The 19305-nt window shown below is 42.0% G+C and overlaps 1 protein-coding gene across 1 annotated transcript in view; it reads left to right on the forward strand.

Annotated features, from left to right (window-relative positions):
- wdr7 (WD repeat domain 7) overlaps positions 1-19305 on the forward strand; it is a 139591-nt gene that overhangs the window by 1659 nt on the left and 118627 nt on the right. The window contains exons 2-10 of the mRNA XM_083929896.1: positions 2450-2621; positions 2749-2855; positions 3788-3866; positions 5423-5597; positions 5727-5803; positions 6390-6509; positions 6619-6764; positions 8172-8274; positions 18276-18423. Of these exons, the coding sequence (XP_083786022.1) occupies positions 2463-2621; positions 2749-2855; positions 3788-3866; positions 5423-5597; positions 5727-5803; positions 6390-6509; positions 6619-6764; positions 8172-8274; positions 18276-18423 (1114 nt within the window). The 5' untranslated portion in view covers positions 2450-2462. The remainder of the gene's footprint in view (positions 1-2449; positions 2622-2748; positions 2856-3787; positions 3867-5422; positions 5598-5726; positions 5804-6389; positions 6510-6618; positions 6765-8171; positions 8275-18275; positions 18424-19305) is intronic.

The following is a 19305-nucleotide window of genomic DNA, read 5'->3' on the forward strand; positions in this document are numbered from 1 at the left end:
TGTGACACAGCTAGTCATCTGGATAATCTTACTAAAAGTGCTCATGCAGATCTACTGGGGATGGAAATGTTAAATCTGTCTGTCATAGGGATATGGTAAAAACAGCATAAATGTAAAACAAAAAAACACAACTGTTCTGTTGAATGAAACTAAATAAATGTTATTTTGAAATTCTAGAAAAAATTAAATGCAACATGCAGTACTTTGCCAATAAACTCAGCCCTAGGTGCAGTTATGTGACCGCAGGTAAACAGGAACAAGTGTTTCGACTGAATACGGATTCAGAATAATAACCAGGCTAAACAAGGAACATCACAAATAAAAGCTGCATCTTGAATACCGTAGCTGATAAACCGTGGCTTAAAAAGGGTCAGTCACTTTGGTAATTTCTTTCTGTGACGATCGCTGCTGTTGCCACGCAACTGAGCAAGCAAGTCTTTGAATCCACCTGTCTTATTTGGTGCTTTCTGCTTGGGTGGGACCTCTCCAGCGTGACTGTGGAGGGGATCAACCCAGTCAGTCAGATTTGTGTCTGCTGCTCCATCGTCCACTTCTTGATGTAACACTGATGTGTTGGCTGGGATTATTGTGGAGGAGACGCTGCTGCTTAGTGATGCCAGGACCCTGAGAACCAACTCTTGTCCTCTCCCTCTCCTTTTTCACTGGTACTTTCACACGCCATCTAAGATTACTCTGAAGGAAAGTATGCGGCCTCAAGCAGGCTGATGAGTCTCCCTGTCCTGCATGCTGCGCAGGTTGCTTAGCACCATTCTTCCCTTTTTTTTTAACCAGTTGTACATGGATCAAAAGCTTCCCTCCTGCATTAGGCAGCCTTCTTGCTCTCCAGCTCTTGACCAGGACCACAGATCACATGTCAGATACTCTGGATAATTGTCTGCGTGTGTTTTTTTTTTTTTTTGTTAAATCAGTGCTTTCATCTTCTTTGCCTTCTGGTAGAGATTGTGACAGGCTGAGCACAAACCATATGTGGGCCCCGGTTTCTTGGGAGAGGTGTTATGTAGTAGGAGGAAGACAGTCTTCATCTGACTCGTCCAAGCCTTCATCAGTTGCCTTCACAGACTTCCCTCCATCCTCCTCCTCAGAGACACCTTTGGCATCATATGTACTGTCCATGACGCCTTGGCCATATTGTCTCCAGCTTCGGTCCTCAGCCCTGACCTCTGTCTCTTACCCCTCAATATGCGCTGGACAACCTCTTCATTTGAGCCTTTGATTGTCTGGAGGAGCGATACACGGGTGTTTTAGTCTCTGCCTTACGGAGCTTGCAGACCTGGGTTTTGTTTTTTCCTAGTACCTCGAACCTGCGCACGGCTGGAAAACTCTACTGGCTGTTGAGGGGTGATGATGACACGGAGAGGGGACTGCTCGTTCAAAACAGCTGCTGCTGAAGAGGTTAGCTTAGATGAAGTTGATCAGAACTTGACAGTATTTTTTTTAAATTGAGAGAAGAGAATGGCACCGAAGGTTTTTCTCGATGGAAAATATGTTTTTACTTTTCTCCGACTCCGGCAAGAGTTTGACAGACTGATTGTTCATTCAATAACCTACCAGGTCGTTTTTTAAAGGGCCCATTTTCTATGAGGCAGTTGGTTCTGTGTTACCATAGCCTTGGGGGAAAAGAAACACATTAGTCAGAATCGGCTTTATTGGCCATGTAGTTGTAAACGTACAAGGGATGCGAGTGTGGTTCCGTTGCCCTCAATGTTCCACACAGTTCCAACAGAACTAGAGACATAAGCTGAAGCCAAGAGAAGGACTGCAAAGCTGAACAAAGACAGGTAGCCTCAAAATAAACACATCTTGGTGAAACTCTGAGGTGAAAAAAGTAGATGTAAATCATTAAAAAAAGCAACAATGATCGGTAACATACAATGTTTTTTTACAGGTCAATTTTCCATAAATATTGAATGTATATATATATGAAGGTTGATACAACATAGACCAACACAGTACATGTACTACATATGTCTATACAGTTTGCAACATGCAGGAAAGTGATGATGCATTGCATACACGGTAGAAAAACTGTCAATATAACGTTATAAAGCCTCATTGATAGTTACAGTGGATGTTTTAGTGTGACAGGGTTATTGACATAATGAAGATTTCTTTGATAATAACAACAACAAAATCAACATAAACGACAACAACAAGCATTGACTATTGGCCAAGTTGCTATTTTAAAGGTCAGTATCGGCTCAGAATCGGTGCATCCTTCATTTTGACATCGAATATCAAGCTTATCTGCAAACATAAAACAATAGAATGAAATAAATGAAAATACAGAATTTGTCATTTCAAGTTATAATGAAACACATTTTTTTTACAATGGCATCTGCTAGTCTTCTGATCAGTGCCTCATCTTTTTCATGTTGATCTCTCAGTCTGTCTGTCTGTGTTCTATCTGTCTGTCCCTCTCCACTTTCAGACACAACAGCATAATGTCGGGGAACAACTTGGTTCTACCCATAGTGCTCTGGGGCCGCACGGCTCCTACCCACTGCATCAGCACTCTGCTGGTGATGGACGACTTCAGCACCATCATCACCGGCTGCCATGACGGACAGATCTGCCTCTGGGACATGACTCCTGAGCTGGAGGTGCGTGTGCGCGCGTGCGTGCGTGCGTGCGTGCGTGCGTGTGTGCGTGTGTTGTGTGGTGTGTGTTATTTACTGTGCTTTCTATCGTCTTGTTAAACCCCCAGCTCTTCTTTTGTTTTCTGCTCAGATTTGTCCCAGGGCCATGTTGTTTGGTCACACTGCCTCCATTACCTGTCTGTCTAAAGCGAGTGCGTGCACTGACAAACAGTACATTGTCAGTGCATCAGAGAGCGGGTGAGTTTCATATACATGGGGATTTCTTGCTAATAACACAGAATAACTTAATTGAATTCATGTTGCAAAATAGCTTAGTTCTACACTTTTGTAGTCTTAGTTATTTAAAGAACAACATAAGAGAAAATAATCAGAAAGAAGTTAGACATGTTTTCATGTCAAGTCCATTGCATGCATCTGTATCCTAGGCTAAAACACTGATCTCAGGTTACAGACACACATCATACATATACACAACACACTGTACGTGTGTACACATGAAGGTGGGCTCTTCAATTTAGCAATTTAAATATAGTTGATGAAAATATATTTTAGCATAATCTTGACTAAAACAACCAGCTTTCATGCAAGTACACTTATATCTATGTTATTCCTCGATCACATGCACAGAGCATGCTGCTTCCTGGGGGGTATTGAGGCCACGCCCCCTTCATGCACCGTGCATTCTTCAATCAGATGATTTCTAGAACCCTGGACTATTGAGGCCATATATTTGAGCCCAGAGCATAAGACTATTGCAGCCACATATTTGAGACTGTGGACTACATAAAATTTCATTTTTTTCCCCAAATTCCCCAGCTTAACTTCCATTGGAAAGTTTCTGGAAAGATTCCAGAAATTTACCTGAAATTGTCCGCCTCTTTGCAACCCTATTAGCAACACACTTACATGCACACATACACACTTACCCATACATACCCTGTCTATACTCATACCTACTTGTGCATAATAGACATCTACTGTATACATTAACATTCATGCATATACACAAGGTCTGATACGCATGAAGATTGTAACATTGTTAATCTCTACTGAAATGGTTAAGGCCATAGGTATCTGCTTGAGGACTTCTACCCCAGGATGTGTGTTTAAGCGCAGGTCCTTTTCTTCTCACTCCTTTATGTCTAACTTCAGTTTGTTCATGTTTCCAGAGAGATGTGTTTATGGGATGTGAACGATGGACGCTGTATTGAGTTCACCAAGCTGGCCTGTGCTCACACTGGCATACAGGTGAGAAACGCACTCACACACCTGAAAGGCACTGTACTCGCCTTTCACAACATTAAAAAAGCAGCAAAAAAATATTTTCTCTGTAAATATAATAGTGGAGTCATGGTGTCCTGAGCAGAGAAGTCACTCTTCCTCTGTGTGTGTTGTCCTCCAAGCTTCTCTGTTGTTCATTGTGACAGACGACGGTCTGGCCGCGTGTGCATGTTAGTGCATGTGGCTGTGAAAAAATGTTGGTGTTTCACATTTGGAGAAGGGAGAGCCGCGTGGAGGCAATCCTAACCCACTTCTTTTCAGTATATTGAGTAGAGCACTTTGAAATTTTCAAATACAGGCCAGAATTCAGAAAACATTCATGGGCTGCGTATACAGATTGTCACAGGATGCCCACAGCAGAGCACGTCATTATATGAAATTGAAGCAGCTACAGGGGCCACCGTGCGGGGCCTGCGTGGCACAGCTGTAGTTCTACGTGACTCCTATATTTCTCCCCCTCTAAACTGCCCTCCAACAAGTAAAAACTACATAGAACTGAGTAAAAAAACAAGTACAATCTGTTTAAAAATGAGGAAGACGGGAAGATAAATACCCCATTGTACCCCATATCCCTGTCTACATGCGCTGCACATCTATTCCTCATGTAGTTTGGCTGTTGCTGTAGTCACGTACACTGGAGATCAAAATTAGAGAACACATTATAAATATTGATTTATTCTGGAATACTGTTTTTTTTATTGTTCAGAATTTGATAAAATATCAACTGTGTCTATACCCCGGCTGTAATAGCATGTTTTTAAATAACCAAGGCCCTTCAACAAAAACCTTTATTTTGTGAAAAAAAAAACAGTGATCAAAGTTAGAGAACAGTGTTCACTGTGTCAGAAGAAAAGATTTCAACAATGTTTTCTTCTCTAGGATTCAAAAATGAACAGGAAGTGTAGAGGCCACAGCTTTGAATGACTTCAGCACATCTGCACCCACAGGACATCACTAGTTTCTCACACTGCTCTGGTTTGATCTGCGTCCATTCTGACTCACTCTCTTCCACAGTTCAATAACTGGAGTGGGTTTCTTACACATTACTTTGTTACCAAGGATTTCCAGAGATTTTTGTATCCTATAGCCCTAAGAAAAAATTGTTGAAATCTTCACAGTGGTATAGCCACAGCAGATATTTAACAAATTCTGAACAATAACAAATATCAATATTTCAGAATAAATCAAGTATTAGTACTTTGCTCTCTAATTTTGATCTCCAGTGTATAAGCACAAACAGTTAAGTTAGGTAAAGTCATTATCATGTACAATATTTTCCGAAGCACTGATTCTACCAGTACAATAAAGACATGTTATACTCACCACTCTGCTCTTTTGCTGTTTTTTCAATTGCTATGTAGCTACTGTCAATGAAAATCAAGACATCCTACAGATGTGTCACATTAAAAGCATAAGTGTGAGCCTTTGCCCCTTTGAGCAGGTGGAAGGCTAAAAGGTCTTTTGACTTTCTCCTCTCCTCATCTGTTGCTTTCTGCCTCTCGTCCTCCTTTTTGGTTCCCCAGTTCTATCAGTTCACCATCGGCACTGAGAGGGAGGGACGTCTTCTTTGCAACGGCCACTACCCAGAAATCCTTGTGGTGGACGCCACCAGCCTGGAGGTCCTGTACTCGCTGGTGTCCAAGATCTCTCCTGACTGGATCAGCTCCATGAGCATCATCCGATCCCACCGAACACAAGGTGAGAGACACAGGTGGAGCAGATGCAGTTCGGGGGATTAATGTCACACAGCATGTTAAGTGTAGTCATGTTTGTGTGATTAACCATGAGGGACTGAATTTGACTTGGTGTGTCTCTGTCTCTCTGTAGAGGACACAGTGGTGGCAGTGTCAGTGACGGGGATTTTGAAGGTCTGGATCATCACAGCTGAGGTCAGCAGGATGCAGGTACACCGCCTTACAGATGTTTGGTCATTAAACAAATGCATCGGTCTTGTGTCAGACCTGTGTGCATACTGCTGTAAAAATGTGTCCGCGCAAGTCCAAGTGAACCCGGGCCTTTTCCGCATTGCTGTGCCTATTATGGAATACTTCAACATTAGAATAATAGATGAACACACAAGCAATTCACTTTCAAGAGTAAACAAACTAATATCAGCTCGTAATTATTAATTTTTTTAATTTTTGATTGGTGTATCAGTTTAGGCTCTAATTTGTTTGTGTTTGTGTGTTTGTGTGTGTGTGTGTGTGTGTGTGTGTGTGTGTGTGTGTGTGTGTGTGTGTGTGTGTGTGTGTGTGTGTGTGTGTGTGTGTGTGTGTGTGTGTGTGTGTGTGTGTGTGTGTGTGTGTGTGTGTGTGTGTGTGTGTGTGTGTGTGTGTGTGTGTGTGTGTGTGTGTGTGTGTGTGTGTGTGTGTGTGTGTGTGTGTGTGTGTGTGTGTGTGTGTGTGTGTGTGTGTGTGTGTGTGTGTGTGTGTGTGTGTGTGTGTGTGTGTGTGTGTGTGTGTGTGTGTGTGTGTGTGTGTGTGTGTTCAGGACCTGGACCCTGTGTTTGAAGAAGAGTCCAAACCCATCTACTGTCAGGGCTGTCAGAGTATTTCCTTCTGCACCTTTACTCAGAGCAGCCTGCTGGTTGTCTGCTCTAAGTACTGGAGGGTAAGAACCTGCATTACCACTAAGCAGTACAGCCACCCCGGTACCGGAGCAGAGCACTGCGTGGAATTGACATTTTGGACCCTGTGCATCTCTTTCTCTTGTGTGTCAGGTGTTTGATGCAGGCGACTACTCGCTGCTCTGCTCGGTGTCCAGTGACAACGACCAGGCCTGGACCGGGGGAGAGTTCATCGCCGCGGACAAAGTCATCATCTGGACCGAAGACGGCTGCAGTTACATCTACAAGCTGCCCCCCAGGTAAACCTGCAGCTCCTCTGGCTCTCACATCACTGCTCCGTGTCATGTGATGGCATAAATCATCAACATTGGCAATTAGATAGGGCAATAAGAACAATAACTATGATAAGGTAAAACAAATAAAAACTAAAAGATGAAAATAACAGATCAGGGTGAGTTGTAGGCCAGAGGAGGTGTCTTTAAGGGCGCACTCACACTGTCCATCCGTACCGTGCCCAAACATGTTTCATGGCTAAAGTCTAGTTCGTTTGACCAGTGTGAGTGCTTGCCGGCCACGGCCTGTTTGGAAGAGGTGGGCTTTTGTAAAGCACGTTTGCACATGTACGAGCACGAGGCCTACGGTGGTTCTGGTTTATGTGCGCCTGTGGGACATAGAAAAAAGAAGGAGGGACCATGCGCGGACATTTAAAACAATGGCGAGGAAAGGTTCACGTTGGTGTGATGCGGAGGTGGAGTGTTTACTGCAGATTTAGTCGATGAAAAGATTCAAAAGCAGTCGGATAAGACGCACAAAAACTCCAAGGTCTATGGAAAGATCTGGAAACAAAGCGGCGCATCACGATGACGTCATCAATGCGCGTGACGTGTTACGCCGTGATGACGTATGGACAGCAAGAAGCATTTGCCGAGGCCCAGGTAGTGTGAGTACAAACGGGCCTGGGCCGCGGGGGGAGAGGGAGGGGGGGGACAAGTACCCTAAAGCACGGGGCACGGTACGGACGGACAGTGGGAGTGCGCCCCTAAAAGTGATTTCAAATGCTCCAGAGTGTCAGCTGCTCTGATGTGGAGGGGTAAAGCATCCCATAAATTAGGGGCCACAACATGCTCTGTCGCTTTGCTCTTTAGTTTGGATCTGGGGCTAACCAGCAGTAACTGGCTGCTAGACCTCGAAGCTCTAGCTTAAGTGTGATGCTTAATGAAGTCAGATAAAGAAGGAGTGGCCACAGCATTGAGGCTTTTAAAAACAAACAAACAATACAATTTTGAACTTAACCCTAAACTGGACAGGGAGCCAGTGAATGCTGCTGCATTTCGGACAGCCTGTCGGCAGTTCAAAGGCTGCTGGTCTACTCCAACATAAAGAGAAGTGCAATAATCAAGGCGACAGGTGATAAATGCATGGATCACCCTCTCAAAGTCAGGTATGGGGACATAGGCTTCACCTAACTTAGTAGTCTTGACTGGAAAAAGCTAGATTTTACAATCAAACTCATCTGTGTGCCAAATTTCAAAGCAGAATCAAAGATAACTCCTAGGTTCCTAGTAGTAGGGCGACAAAAGGAGTCTAGTGGACCAATAACACCATTACAAGCATCAAGAAGGTTGGACAATGGTAACTGGTCATTTCTGTAAACTACTACTTTGTGTGTGTTTGTGTGTGTGTGTATGTGTGTGTGTTCTCCTCAGCTGTCTGCCTGCTAGTGAGCATTTCCGCAGTGATGTTGGGAAAACCAAAGAAGGCTCCATCCCTCCGCTGGTCTACAGCATTGCAGACCGCTCAGACAAACAGGTCGGCCCTCCATCATCCCTCTGTCAACTAAGCTTCTGACTTCTTTCTATATTAAGTCATATTTCAAACAGATTGTTGCACAGACATGAAAGTGCTGTACTGTACACCAGAAACAAAGGTTATGGTACCGTTGTGGCTGTTTTCGATATTACTTTTTACGGACCTATTTGTGTTTTACCTCATAGTGTGAATTTCACACAGTTTAAACCAAAGTTTGCCTCCAGTAATGCACTCCTCTGCTAATGATTTGCTGGTTGGGGTACCGGAGCTAAAGTTATACTTGAAGTAATGTAACTGATGATCTTAGCCATATGAGCTGGGCTAACCTGACTAGCGTGGTTAAATGAACACTGCTGGACCCTTTTGTGTGTAACTAACACTTTGGAACATAAGTACATACAGTTCTTTGGGTGCTGTCACACAGGTTAGACCCAGCCTGCTATGAACCCCTGCCGTTTGGGTTTGTGCTAGTCAAATTTGAGTTGCTACAGCTGCTAACTGAAGGTTCGTCTACAGGGCTGCCATCCCGCTCTCCTCCTGGAAAAATAGTCTCCTAGCAGCGGGGAGTGGCGCAGAAGTACCGCGGGTGTCCTAGCTAGCTAACTCTGGTCTCATTTCTAGTCTGATGAACAGTAGATTCATCAAAGTCAGTGCCCCAAAGTGCCATTTTACAAGCTAATAGCTTACGTATTTCACTAGACCAGCTTGAGCTGGTTTCCATGGAAACACAGCCCTTGACCTTTTCATCCCTGTCACTGAAAACTGAGTCTTGCACTGAACAGAGGAAAAAATGCTGTACCCTTGCTGATGTTGATATGGTTGTCATGACTTTGCGCATGATTGACATCCCGTCACGGATCAAGTTGCTTATCTTCAAAGTGGAGAGAGAGTGTACGGCTGTTTGTCAGAGTTCAGTGCAGTCGACAGCTCCCCGTGTGAAGCAGCATTTGAAAAACGGCAGGCTGTCGCTGCAAAATGTGCCTTAAATAATCCAGTGAACGCGATGCGAGCTAAAATGATCCTCTAAATTTCTACATTGCAGTAAGCAGTAAATATAGGACTTGCTGTGTGCAACGGCTCCATCTGTTACATGCAGCTGTATGTAGTCGTCCGGTGTAACTGTTTTATTTGTATTGATGGTGTTTTAGGATCATCAGGGCTCACGTCATGCGCATGGATTAGACTGAGTCGTTTTAAAAGGTGTGAAGGAAATGGAGTCCTTGACGGATTGGAAATGTTGTCGGCCCTTCCCCAGAGCTGGTTACACTGTGCTGTTAGACAAAATAAGATAAAAAGAAAAATTTTAAATTTAAATTGACAACAAGGATATCATGTAACCATCGGCTTTCTTTTATTCTCCGACTTTCTAGAGAAGGTGTAACATTCACAGTTAAAAAGTACATCTCCACGTGAAGATCACTGAGCTGGAGCAGACGTTTGGTGTTAATACTAACTCACACACTTCCTCCATCATGTAAAACAGTCTTGATAAATTTAATTTCCACAGCACTAATGCTGTCAGTGCAACAACAGTCACGGCACATGCTGCGTTTCCACTGCATGGCACGGTTCAGCTCGACTCTAGTCAATTTTCTGCTACCAGTTGCTTTTTCCATTTTGTTTTCCGCTGCGGATAGTACCTTCTCCGTGTAGGAAAGATTCTCAGCTGATCGCCATAGCGACACCACATGAAAGTGCCCTGACCTCATGTTCAACATGACACTCAGCCCGACACTGTACTGTCACTTGTACAGCGTAATGTACTGTGTGGTGGACGGGCGCTGCACTGACTGTACTGCTTAATGTAATGTGTACTTTTGTGCCACATAAACATCTAGGTCAAGTGAATAAAAACATTGCGGTCACCTTTGACGGTGGCTTTGCTATTTAAAAATGGCTGTTATGTCTTGTTCTCTTTGACCAATCAGAGGTCTGCAACGTTATAACTCCACCTTCTAGTATCTGTTCAACTTGCTTGGAACCACGGCCGAGGTGCTACTGAAAAAAGATGTACTAACTATGTTATGTTTCATTGATGGTATCTTAAAAGCGATCGCAGTAGAAGCGTTTTTCAACACAAATTCTGTTTTCATTCACTTTTCATTTAAAAAAATACACTGTTAAGCCCAGTTCAGACCAAAGATTCACAACGACACAAGTTTAAACTGCAACGTTCTGAAACCAGTTCACACCAGTGAGACGAGGGGAGACGGTTTATCATCTCCATAGCAACGCCTCTGTGTACTTCCGTTCTAACCTCTGACTTTTCAGGCTTTTTTAAGTAGCTGGATGTAATTTGTAGCATTATAAAACATAAATGATGACGTAGTTAGTGAGGCACACGCTACAGCTGCATTTCTAGTTGTAATAAAGCAGCGAAAATAACATTTTACTTCCCTGATTCACTGCTATGTTCTGCACTATGGCGCTCCCTCTCCTTATTCATTGTATTACCCGCTCAACCCTCTCTCTCTCATCTGTTTTTCTCTCTCTCACACACTCGCTCGTTGGGCCTCCATCCAGCAAACTTTGCTAAGACTTAATTGGCTGTTGAAACAAGTGACGTGCGTTACGTTCTAAAACCAGCTGCTGGTGATTTGACGAGCTGAATCCCAGGCCACATCATCTGCCGGGTTGAATCCAGCCGAGACGGGTCAGGTCAACCCGCTGCGACATTTACCAGCAAGGTTCTAAAAACGTTTTTGTCGCGTTGCGAATCATTGGTCTGAACTGGGCTTTACATAACTCTGTTGTTGCACTGTTTGACTTCATGCTGTGCATTAAAGCATAAAACCATAAACTCGTGTGTAGGATTTAGAGGCATGTAACCAACTGAATATCACTCCTCCCGCCCATCCTTTTGAACTTATGGTGGCTCTCAGTTAACGTAAAATGTGAAAGACCTTCTCTTGAGCCAGTGTTTGGTTTGTCTGCTCTGGGCTTCTGTAGAAACACATGGTGCAACATGGAAGACTCTCTGGAAGAGGAGCTGCTCCCTGTTGACATAAAGGGCTCATTCTAAGCTCATGAAAACACAAGGATTCTTAGTTTTGGGGGTTTATACACTCAACAAAACATAATTTCTGCCATCAGATCCCTCTAAATCCCACACACTGCTCCTTTAATTGAAACTCGGCCCTTATTTGAACACCAGCTATAGCTGAGACTATAATAATAACAAAGAATTCTACAAACGTAACATTTTACTAGTACTACATACTAAGAAGAGCCTTATCACCTGCAGCACCTGTTGAGTCTTAAATGAGATGTTAAATGGCCAGTCTTAATCCGTGTGCGTGAGCCTGACCCCTGCTGTTTTGTGTGTTCTGTGTAGTTATGATTTTATTTTGGCTCTTCAGTATGTTGTTGTTTATATGTGTATTTATAATTTATTGTCTTGTAGGCATTTATTTGTTGTCTGTGCCTTTTGTGTTGTTTTTGTTGTTCCTCTTTATTGTTTTTGTCCTTGGATGCTGCCATGCCACCTCCCTCCTTTGACCTCCTCACTCCTCTCAGAAGGAAGGAGAAGGAGGTGAGGAGGAGGAGGAGGAGGTGGTTGTGGAGGTGATGTGCCTCCCTGCCATCGGGTGCGACTTGGAGCTCTACACCCCTGAGCTGCTATACCACCACCGGCCTCTAGAGGCACCAGTAAGCCCCAGAAAACGCACACTGAATACCAAAGGCGGGAAGAAGAACGTTCACCTTCTTGGCTGAGCTGCTCAAAGCTAAAACGGACATAACTACAGCGCATACACCATAACCCTTTAGTAGCCTTTTGTTCACATGTATTCAGTTCACATGTAGGTATGCAAAATGGTGAAAGTAAAAATCTTTACACCTATTTTTAAGGACCATACCAATGATCAAGCATGTATTTCCATTGACTTCATAGTGTTAACTCTTTATATAACTGCTGAATTACAGTATTTGATTATGTCCTGTACTGATGGGATTTGTCATATTAAGTCTCAGAAGTCAGAGGATACTCGAATGCACCTTTTTTTGCCCTGCAACCACATTACTCTAGTATATCACCATTTACAAAGACTGTCCACCACCCAAAATAAACGTCCACATAGGTCATTTTTACAAACAGCTTATTACATCCCATATTTACCTTTTATAATGGCGGCAACCTCTAGAGGCCGTAGTAATTCTGACAGGAGCATGGGAGGAGGTCAGGTGACGTAGTATAAAGAGAGACAAAGTCTGTGTATGGAAGAGGTCGGGTCAAACAAACGCAGAACTTTCACTGCAGTCTGTGTCCTGTGTGAAACCAAAATCAACGTTGACTTATTTTAACTGACCAAGTTAACTCGTCAGTTAAGTTACGATTTCTCACATGCATAAGTTACGTAACAAACACACTCATTTTAACCTAAACAATGATCTTTTCCTGAACCAAGTAGGTTTCTTGCCTAAACCTAACCAAACTGGAACCGTTTTCACATCGTTGACCACGTATTTAAAGTGAAATTCGGCGAAAAATCATCCCGTGGTATTTTTCGGCACTTGCATACATCAAATAAGCCATTAAGACAGTTTTCGTGAAACAACTATTAACGGAGGAATCCGGGAGAGTCACTAACAGCCGGACGTGGCTAACACTGATTAGCTCGGGGCAGTATGGTGAAGACATTAAAACAGCTTTTTTTAACCACTAATACTGCTCAGAATAACACCAAACCTCTGCAGTAGCATTAGAAGAGTCCTTACAGAGAAAAAAAGCAACAACAACGTAGTTAGTGAACCCAGAGTTTATTCAAAGAGTGTTTTAAAGACTTACCTACTGGCCCCTGCAGCATCTCCTCTCATAGTAAAGTCCATTCAAGTCGATTACAAAGTCAATCCCAAAGGAAGGAGCCCATTGGTGCTTTGTTTTCTGTGTAGGGACTCTTTTCATGCTACTGCAGAGGTTTGCTGTTATTTTCAGCAGTATTAGTGGTTAAAAAAGACGCTTTAATGCCTTCACCGTGTTGCCCCGAGCTAATCAGTGTTAGCCATGTACAGCTGTTAGCGACTACTGGATTTCTCCCCTAAAAGTATATACACGAAAGAAACTCTCGATGGCTTATTTGATGTGTATGAGTGCCGAAAAAGACCATGGGATGATTTTACGCCGGAATTGCACTTTAAAGTGTGACTGTTACGTTTAGGTGTTAGGACGTAGGGACGCTAATAGGTTGGAGGACTAATTTCATAAACTCTTTTATTTGATTTGTATGATTAATTGGCTAATTGTTTATAAAATGTCAGACAGTTGTGTACCTTCCTAACGCTCAAGGTCCCATCTTCAAATTTGTTGTTTTGTTCAATCAACAGTCTAAAGATATTACTTCACACTGATACAACAGAGAAAAACAGCACATCCCCACACAGGCAAAGCTGGAACCAGAGAATATCTGATCTTTTGGCTTTTCAAATAAATGAATGATTAATCTATCATCAGAATTGTTGGTGATTACATTTTCTGCCAGTGGCATGATCAATTGATCATGTCATCGCCTCTAATCAACTGAACATTTTTGCTCCACAAAAATAAATGTGACTAAGATAACGTGTTGACTGTGATGGATTACAAGTTTTAAGCTCTGATTTTCACTGAATTGAGCTTAAACCAATGTTACTCAAATCTGTGAAAAGACTGTGGTATGGTCCTTTTTAAGTCAGGTTGGTGTCAGGTGGAGACAGCTGGGTGTCAGGAGTTAGGAATTAAGATCAGTGTGAGGTTTTAAACCTTCTTTGCATTAGAAGTTGTGAGTTTGCAGCTCAGCCAAAGGGTAGTGAGCTGATATGAGAGGAGCAAACTGTCACAACAGCAGCGAATACACCGACATCCACTCAGTGGCTCACTTTCACCCTGCACCTTGGTAATAAACAGGGAGGTAGAGCCAGCCACATGTAGTGTATTTTAAAAATTGGTGGGTTTCAGAAACAAAATGAAAGGTTGAATGCGTACCTAGTGGGTCTAATTCAGAAGATGTTTTGTCTGGCTCAAAGGGCTCTGCGGAATCACAACTAATGCTGATTTTCCTAACATAATCAAGTTGAGAATTGGTGTTTGCAGTTATTTCTTTAATGCTATAAATGTATGTTCTTGAAAAAAGTACAGAAAGAAAAAAATCTTCAGAAACACAAAAATTGGCATTTGAATGCCAATGAGTTTATTGTTGAGTAAGAACCAAGAAGTACATAGACGAATAGGATTCACTCAATGATGATAATAAAAATCATTTAAGGATTCATGCCCCCTTTAAAGGTGTGTCCCTGTCTTTTACTTTGTTCTTTAAAAATCTTTGTTTCCATGAGATACAGAAAACTATAATGGAGTCAGAATTTGACCGATTCCACCTCAGGACCATCTTTACACTCAAACCTAAAACACAAATGTAATGTTGTTAATGATATCATCAGTTATCATTAGCTGATCAAACCTAACTTTAAACCTGATATTGTTGTGACTCTATTGGATAAAATTCTTTATTCCAGACATTGCGACATGCTGCTCTCATTAACGCATCTCATAAGTGTTATATAGCACGACTACTAATTTTCTCTGAAGCTTAATAAACCTAATATTAGATTTTTTTAAAAATATAATAATTTCTTCTGACGTTAGCTCTTTATTTCAGGTGAGGTGGGCTGCCTCCTCTATAAAATGCTGTGGAAATCCCTGATATAAGGAGAACATATTGGTTCTGTATGACCTGACTTACAGTGTAGCACAAATACTGGAAACAACAGTGGGCCAAGAATGGACCCTGGAGGAACGCCATAATCAGCAGAATGTCTGCTAAAAAAAAAAAAGTAGGTCCTTTTATCCAAAAGAAGTAATTACATAGGTTACATGTGTACTTCAAAAAAAAATGTTTGAGGGCTACAGTTTAAGTTCACAAAGTGTTGGAACAGACGTGTAAGCCACTGAGTTGATGAAAGTAAACTGCCTGTTTTGTTTGCTCCTCTCTTGGGTTTCCTTCCCGACTAAGAGACTGGACTCATTCTGGTTCACCTGATTTCATGCTCTCTTCCCACTAAAACAAAACTCCTCCTCCAAAAGCACCATCGCCCTCCTCATCTGTCTTCATACTGATGAAGATGCATGCAAAGTCCCCAAGCTGCTTTTTAACGAAATAATGATCCGCTGAGTCCCAGAGTCAAACACAATATACATTTGGTTGCTTATTTTTTACCAGGCTTCTGTAACTTTATGTTTTAAGTTTACAAACAAACTTGTTTAAGTTGTTAGTCTAAATGATAAACACTAATGATCCATAGTAGACATAAAAGTGTGGAAATATTGAACTAGAGACCTTTACATATTTTGATATTTTCAGAAATACAGTATCAGGTACAGATAGGACAAGAGGAACTGGTGTTTCTGTGTGTGGCCATCAGACTTTTGGCAAAATGTTTTTTGTGTTTGTTTCATCCAGCTGCGAGCAGTAGGTGGGTTGGTTTTTAGTTGTCGGAACCATCTATCCTGTCTTTAAGTCGTGATGTAACACCCTTTCAAAGTACTTTTTCCGGGTCCAAGCCGTTCCGAATCTCTTATTTTTACAATGTAGCTGAAGTGTTCCCTGTTGTTTAAACAGATCTGAGTTTTAAAATGAATAAAGATATTTTGCATCCTATCCAATAAAAGGTGTCTCGCTGAAGAAAGAAGTAATCCTAATTGTTCACAGGTTGGGTCATTGTTTGCTTTGTTCGATGGAGCGTTTGGACCTGTAAATAGTATTTTGAAAGGGTGTTACATCAGACCTAAAGACCGGATAGTTTTCACTTTTCTTTGAGTTGTGACATGCAGTCCAAAAAAGTGCTATTGGATGGACAACATTCTCAATTCTTGATATGCTGATGACTGTTTGCTGTTACCGCAAACTAAATGTCCTCCATGTTTATTTGTTACCTTGTTAAATTTAGGATAAGAGGCTCAAAAGACATAATATGACCCTGTTCTTGTAGGCTTTTCATTTAAAGCATCTGCATGAAGTGATGATTTCAACTGACAGAAGCTATATAATGGTAAAAAAGTAAAAGTAGGAGTGATTCCAGTTTGGTATTGAATTAAAACTGAAATGCTGCTGTGTGGAAACCCATCTGCAGGCAGAGCCTTTGGAAACAAACACTAAACATTGGGTTGATAGTCAATTTCTTACACTTTATTCTCTGTCCTTCTCTGTCTCTCAAGGGCAGTCTGCTCAAAACAACACTCACTGATGTCAGAATTATCCACTTACAGCTTATATCAAGATGTTCTTCTTCTTTGTGTGCGTTTGTGTGTGTAGATAAGTTATTGTCTGTTTAAAAAACAACATTTGGTGGCACTTTGCATACTCTGTGATTGTCTACAGCATTCAGGTGAGCTGAACTAACTGATTGTGGTACACGCCGGACACCTCAGCCATTCCCTGCTTCTGCATCTCTTTAAAATGTGTAGTTGCCAGGGTGAGGCCCAGCCCCCCCACCCCCCCACCCCCCCCCACACTGCCACAGGGTCTTGAGCTTTCGTCCTGTCCATCATTTTCACTCCACTTTGGTTTGGTTTATGGCCATACCTGACCATACCCGCAAAAGTTGTATGTAGCAAATGTTAGCATGCTAACACTCTAAAATCACATGGTAAACATGGTAGCCCTGTACCTGCTAATGATCAGAATATTAGGATTGTCACTGAGAGCATGTAAGTATGCTGATTTTAGTAACATTGTAAAAGACTGCAACACTTTGTGAAAGACTGCAACACATTATGATAGACTGCTACACTACGTGAAAGTCTGTAACACATTGTGAAAGACTGCAGCACTTTGTGAAAGACTGCAACACATTATGATAGACTGCAACACAACGTGAAAGACTGCAACACATTATGATAGACTGCAACACAACGTGAAAGTCTGCAACACAACGTGAAAGACTGCTACACAACGTGAAAGACTGCCACACAACGCGAAAGACTGCAACACAACGCGAAAGACTGCAACACAACGTGACAGACTGCGACACAACGTGACAGACTGCAGAACAATGTGACAGACTGCGACAGTAGACTACTTTGATACTTTGCGAAAAACTGTCACAATGCAACATTCCTTTTTTATTGGTTTATTATTTAGTTTAACGCTCATTTTGTTGGAGATAATGTTGTTGTATTTTAATAGTATATTCAAAGAAGAACACATTTTCATATCTGTTATTTAATCACAATAATATAATTTGTATATAAATTAAATATATATAAATATATAATTTTATTCAACAACCTAATCACATTATTCCCTCATATCATGCATCGTTAAATGTTATGCTTTAATAGGGAGTAAGTCGAGCTAAAGGGTGGAAACAGTTAAAATATTTGGTCAGACGTATCCAAGTTTAGGTATTAGTTTACATGAGCACGTGGTAAGACCGCTGACCACTAATATGTTGGTTATCCTCAGTGACATGACCCTCATCCTATCTGTACCCCAACAGCCCTTCCTCCGTGCTGCATTAGCACACGTTCTGATGGGTAAAGCAACAATTGCAGATTCAGCAGGGTGTGATCGTTTATTTATTCTACAGTGGCTACATTTTGTCTGCTGCTATTCTTCATGTACCCCTGGTCCTATTAACCCTTACCTGAATGAAAGCACCAGTAAACCCCAAACAACATCTTAGAGTCAGACACTTTACCACCAAGTGATCTGTACATGTTTTCAGCCCGTAGAGGAGTCAGACGTCCAGCTGAATTAGTGGTGTGTGGGTCTGTTTTCAGTTTGCGTGTGTTGTTGCTGTTTGTATGACCAACCAGAGAGCCAAAACATTTCAGCTTCACATTCTCAGACTAACAACCAATGTGGCATGACAAACTACACTAATAAGAGAAAAATACTCTGTCAAAACGAATGTGCTCTGATGAATTTCGGGCTGAAATCCCCCCAGACCTGCGTTTCCAATGGGGAGATTTGGGGGTGTCGGGTTTTCAGATGTTGACTCATCTTACTTTCCCCACCGTCCTCCAGCTCCTGATCTGCCCTCCCGTGACTCGGTTCTTCTTCGGCCGACGGGAGCCCTTCCATAAGCTGCTGATCCAGGGAGACTCAGCAGGCAGGATGTCCCTGTGGAGCATCCCAGACACCTCGCCTCTGCAGCCACTGTCCACTGCTGCAGGTAAGGCTAACGTGGTAAACGGTAAATGGACTTGTACTTATAGAGCGCCTTTTTAGTCTTCTGACTACTCAAGGCGCTTTCACACTACATGTCACATTCACCCATTCTCACCGATGGTAGTGGAAATCTACAGACCATCTAATCTAACCATTTACACCACATTTACACACCCATGCACAGCACAGGGAGCAATTCGGTGTTCAGTTCCGCCGATCTCTCGAATGGAGAGACGACCCACATTACCACTGAAGAATTACTACTTTGTTGGTCACGATGACAGTCCACAGGTCACGTTACTGAATAACCGTTCTTAAAAAGGCCGTTTTAGACAAATATTTGTATTTATTTTGGACAAGTGCAAAAGAGGAAAACAACCACAAGAACATACATTAAATAATACATTAAATCATTTCCCAGTCTGAGATCATTAAAGTAATTCTATTCTATACTTCTTCCTATACATAATCCCTCTTTATTCATCAATGAAAACCCCTGATAAGGATTTCTACCATTTACTTTTATCAATTCAACAAAACATAGAAGAAATCATTAAGTTTTATCCTTCATGGTTAATAATAAATCCTATTGATTTCTCTCCATTTTCCATGAAATGCATATGCTTCACATAGTGCGTTAACGTGTCTTTTCAGATGAGCTTTTGTTGGTGTGTTGAGCGTTGTGGGAGTTCTCTAGAGACGGTGGTGAAACACAGCGGTTGAGTGACATCTTGTGGCTAAAATGTGTCATGGCGCTGTTGACTGATAAAGTCAAATTCTTGATAAGTTCTGTTTCTGACAGGTCTCATGCTTTGATGAATATGAATTTGATGTTAATGAAGGTTAAGAAAAAGACCAAATTGAGCCTTAGGTTTTACTGTCATTA

The sequence above is a fragment of the Echiichthys vipera genome (genome assembly GCF_963691815.1).
Source record: "Echiichthys vipera genome assembly, chromosome: 16".
NCBI classification, from domain to species: Eukaryota; Metazoa; Chordata; class Actinopteri; order Perciformes; family Trachinidae; genus Echiichthys; species Echiichthys vipera.